The sequence below is a fragment of the Galeopterus variegatus genome, unplaced genomic scaffold, assembly GCF_000696425.1.
Source record: "Galeopterus variegatus unplaced genomic scaffold, G_variegatus-3.0.2 Scaffold5781, whole genome shotgun sequence".
Lineage (NCBI taxonomy): Eukaryota > Metazoa > Chordata > Mammalia > Dermoptera > Cynocephalidae > Galeopterus > Galeopterus variegatus.
Genome location: NW_007731892.1, coordinates 141,694 through 146,304, shown reverse-complemented (window position 1 = coordinate 146,304; position 4,611 = coordinate 141,694). Strand labels below are relative to the sequence as shown.

Sequence of the window (4,611 nt, the reverse complement as noted above, 5' to 3'; positions counted from 1 at the left end):
TCCAATTCCCACTCCCCCCTCCAGGGTCTGCGTTGAATATCCCGCGGGTCGGGACATGTTCCTAACAATCTTCTGCAACAGTCTGAGAAGCCAGCTGGCTTTACTCTTTGATGTCTCCTTTTGTAAACCAGCGTTCACTAGTTTCAAAAATTTCTGTCTCAATCCTCTCTTCGTGTCAGGGATCTCTCTAGAGTACCATCTGGAACGCTATTTTTTCAATTTTCCATGAAGTGTCCTGAGGTCCTTACTGCTTTTGCCCTCTCTTGGAAAACAGACACCATTAATAATCTGACAATGAAGTAGTTTACAGCAAGAAGTTTCTGCACTCTTTCCCCAGAAAAAGATACATTTCAAATGTTACAAGTGGAACATGCTTTTAGAACTTCTTGGAAAAAGTATACTTGCTTGCTCTTTGAAGTTATAAAGATAGGAGATAAACCTGCCCATCAAATCTGATTGAAACAAGCTAATGGAGCTCTGATTTGATACCATTCTGGACTGTCTTCTCTGCCTTAGGAAAGGTTAAGATGGGACAGCTGTTCGGATCCACAACCTCTTTGAAGCAGATGCCTCATTTTGAGCAAAACATTCGTCTCCGTCTCTAAAATGTTGGTTTGGGAAGTGAATTTCTGTTCAGATATGTGGAAGGTATTTCATAAAAGAGAGGCCTAAATCTAGTTTTTGGTAATATGCTTTTAAATAATATTTATGTGTAAAGAATAAAGTGGCAGTATAAAACTTTCTGCTTTAAGTGTTGCAGTGAGCTACTGCGAACTTGCAGGGAGAGGCAGGAAACACCAGACAGAAAACAGAGTTTATTGATATACCAGCATTTGGCTCAATGGACTCTTGTTCAAAGGTTGAGCCCCAAATGCAGTGGGATGTTATTTTTATATTATAGCATTTCTGGATTTTTGTAACCAGGCAAGTGGGTGATCTTATGATCTTATGTGGTTATGACTTTGTTTCAGGGTAGAAAAGTACAGCGGGTAAGAAGCAGACTGAAAAATTCTGTTTCAGCAGTGTGTGTTAACCACAAGGTGGGGTGCAGCTGCAGCTGGGCCTCTATCTGGGTGAGGTCTTGGTTACAGCATAGTGTGGCACAGCACGGATGCCTATGGCCACAGCTGGGTGAAAAACAGCCAGGCAAGTACGAGTGCCTCGTAAGTTTCAAGTGAACTAAAATTTTCCCCTCTTTCTTTGCTATGAGAGATCAAAGTAGACTTCACTCTCCCCCTGCAAAAAAGGGAGACAACCAGGGCTTTGGCAGGTGTCTAAAACAAATTCAGTATGAACATTACATGCTTCTTGATCCCCAGTAAACGGAGTCCTCTTTATCCTTACGCAACTCATAATTCAAATCTCTATTCCATCACTGCTCCATGTTAGATATGTCTTAGGCATTGAGAGCTTAATATTATTGCTCATTATACAAAGTAAGAGGGCTGTTTCTAATATTTACAAGCATGCAGCAAAATAGAGAAATTAGACAAATGCAGGTGGTGGCTCATAAATATGTAAGAAAAATAAAGACATATTGAGTCATATTTGTCATAAATTGAGAGAAGTAAAGTAATTGTGTTATGATAATGTTGAAATTATCAAAGACGGATAGTGAGGGCATTGATGAAATAAGGATAGGATAAATTGTAGGATGCCAAGGCTTTTGAGGAAGGAGAGAGAGTACATGAGATGCTCAGAGACAGGAGAGGTAAAAACGGTTTAAACAGGAGGCATGATAAATTCAATGAAAGTCTTATTTAAAAATCTTGCTGGGATCTGTTCAGAGGTCTTTCAACAAATTTTCTTGGAGGGCATCTCGTAAAAAGGGAGAGTTATAGGAAGGAATTTGAAAAGACGGTGCTGTTCACCCTTCTATAGGGGTATGGACCATGCTGGTTATTCTTTCCAAGAGTTTCTCTGACATCAGAATGGTCAATATTGAGAGATGGGATGGGAACTCTTTCATTGGATCTTGTGGACTCTCATTTGGAGAAACAGACATGCCATTATTAACTGATTGTTCCAGAAGAAAAGCAAGGATTATTTGGCTTTTAAAGACTTTGTCCCACCCTGGAATTGTAGGATCCTCTTCCATGCTCTCTTCACATCCTTGTTTCTCAGGGTGTAGATGAGTGGATTGAGCAGTGGGGTGACAATGCAGTAGAAGAAGGACATGAACTTGGCTTGGGTACTATTGGCAGGGGGCTGGAGGTACATGTAGATGCCTGGCCCAAAATACATGATGACAACCACCAAATGGGAACTGCAGGTGCTGAGTGCCTTGTACCTTCCTTCAGCTGAAAGTAACTTCAGTACAGCCTTAGCAATGAACGTGTAGGAGATGAGTACAAGAAGGGGAGCCACCAGTGCAAAAGGGATGGCTCCCATGGCCAGGGACAAGTCATTAGCAGTGGTGTCACCACAGGATAGCTTGATCAGAACAGGTACCTCACAGAAGAAGTGGTCCAGGATGTGGTGACCACAGAGGGGAAGCTGGAGGGTGAGTGTGGCTTGGAGCACGGAATTGGCCAGGCCACTGGACCAGGCTGTGGCTGCCAGCTGCACACACACCCAAGGACACATGATGAGAGTGTACTGGAGGGGCCGGCAGATAGCCACGTATCGGTCGAAGGCCATCACTGCCAGCAGGGCACATTCAGTGCAGCCTGTCCAGTGGAAAAGGTAAGCCTGTGTGATGCAACCCCAGGAAGTGATGGTCTTCTCTGGTCCCCAAAGGTTGGCCAGTAGCTGTGGCACAATGGTGCAGGTGACACAGAGGTCCAGCACAGACAGATTGCCCAGGAAGAAGTACATAGGGGTCTGGAGTCTGGGCTCCACCAGGGAGAGAAAGATGATAGAGCTGTTTCCCATCAGAGTGAGGATGTAGGAGACCAGGACCATTCCAAAGAGGGGAATCTCTAGCCATGGGTGCTCTGAGAAGCCCAATAAGACAAATGTGTTGGGAAAACTCACATTTTCTCCTTCCATGGCATCCTGGCTGGAAGGAAAAAGACAAGGTTTTGAAGATAAACATGACTTTTATATTTCAATCACTCCATGGCAACATCTCTAAACCTTTAACTAAGTAGGTGGATAATCCCTCTAACTGTTATAAGAAGTTCTCAAAATACGGGGATGATTTTGTATAACGCTGCCATAGAAATTTACACTGGAATATCCTAGACATGATGAGAAATTCTGCACAGGGCCTAGTTAACTCACTGTGTATCTGTTTATATGAAGATCAATCTATCTCTGTTTCCCTCTCTCTTTCTCTGTCTCCCCCTCTTTTTTTCCCTTCCACCACCCTTTCTCTTTCTCAGTCAGTTCATAAAATGTACTGTTCTCTTGTCATAAGACATAATGACAAGAGGTCATTCAGTCCTTTGTATCTGGCATATCTCTTTCACAAAAGTTCTTAAGGGAAACACTACCTAAGGTTTCCTTTCGGTCCAGTTCAGTGAAGGATACTTAGGCACTGAGACTGACTGGTTAGAGGTTGAGGGGGCTATTATAGCTACATCACCGTATGAACTCTTTCTGAAGAAAAAAGTCCATCAAATTGTAGTTTATTTTATGCAATCCTCTCTCCTCTTTTCCCCCCAATTTTTTATTATGATAAAATACACATAACATAAAATTTACTATCTTCTTTTTTTTTTTTTTTGCGACTGGTAAGGGGATCGTAACCCTTGGCTTGGTGTCGCCTGCACCAAGCTCAGCCAGTGAGCGCACCAGCCATCCCTATATAGGATCCGAACCTACAGCCTCCGGCGCTCCCAGCGCTGCACTCTCCCAAGTGAGCCACGGGGTTGGCCCATAAAATTTACTATCTTAAATGTTTTTAAGTATACAGTTCAATGGTATTAAGTACATTTATTCTGTTGTGCCACCATCATCACTATCTATCTTTTTCTCTCCAGAATCTTTTGCAAAACTTTGCAAAACTCAAACTATACTTATTAAACAATAACTCTCTGTTCTCCCCCCTCCCCCAAGACTCTGGCAACCACCATTCTACTTTCTATCTCTACAATTTTGACTACTCTAAATGCCTCCTCATATAAATAGAATCATACAGTATTTGTGATTTTGTGATTGGCTCACTTTACTTACATAATGTCCTCAAGGTTCGTCTACATTGTAGCATATTGCAGAATTTTCTATCTTCTTAAAGGATAAATAATACTGAACTGTATGTACATACCACTCTTTCCTTAACAATGTGTCAATTGGCATGGGTTGCTTCCATGTTTTAGCTACTGTGAATAATGCTGCTGTAAACATTGGTGTACAAATTTATTTTGAGACCCTGCTTTCAATTCTTTTGAGTATATACCCAAAAGTGGAATTACTGGATCATACAGTAATTCTGTTTTTAAATTTTCTCTCTTCTTATCATGTCAGGACACAAAAAAGATGGCCTATTGCAAACAAGCCAGGAACCAAACCCTGACAAAAACTTGATCTTGAACTTTTTAGTCTCCAGAATTTTGAGAAAATATATTTCTGTTTTTTACACCATGCAGTCTGTGGTATTTTGTTATGGCAGCCCTAGCAGACTAATACATTATCTTCATCATATTGTTTCTTTCTCTCTTATTCATT

The 4,611-nt window shown here is 41.6% G+C and overlaps 1 protein-coding gene across 1 annotated transcript; it reads right to left on the bottom strand.

Moving 5' to 3' along the window:
* Positions 1 to 2,043: 2,043 nt before the first annotated feature.
* On the bottom strand, positions 2,044 to 2,991 carry LOC103605392 (olfactory receptor 15-like). Its single transcript, XM_008589965.1, has one exon. The coding sequence runs from the start codon at positions 2,989 to 2,991 to the stop codon at positions 2,044 to 2,046; it is 948 nt and encodes a 315-aa protein (XP_008588187.1).
* Positions 2,992 to 4,611: the final 1,620 nt, after the last annotated feature.

Excerpts from the sequence above, each read along its gene's own strand:
- LOC103605392 (XM_008589965.1), bottom strand. The coding sequence starts at position 2,991 with ATGGAAGGAGAAAATGTGAGTTTTCCCAACACATTTGTCTTATTGGGC.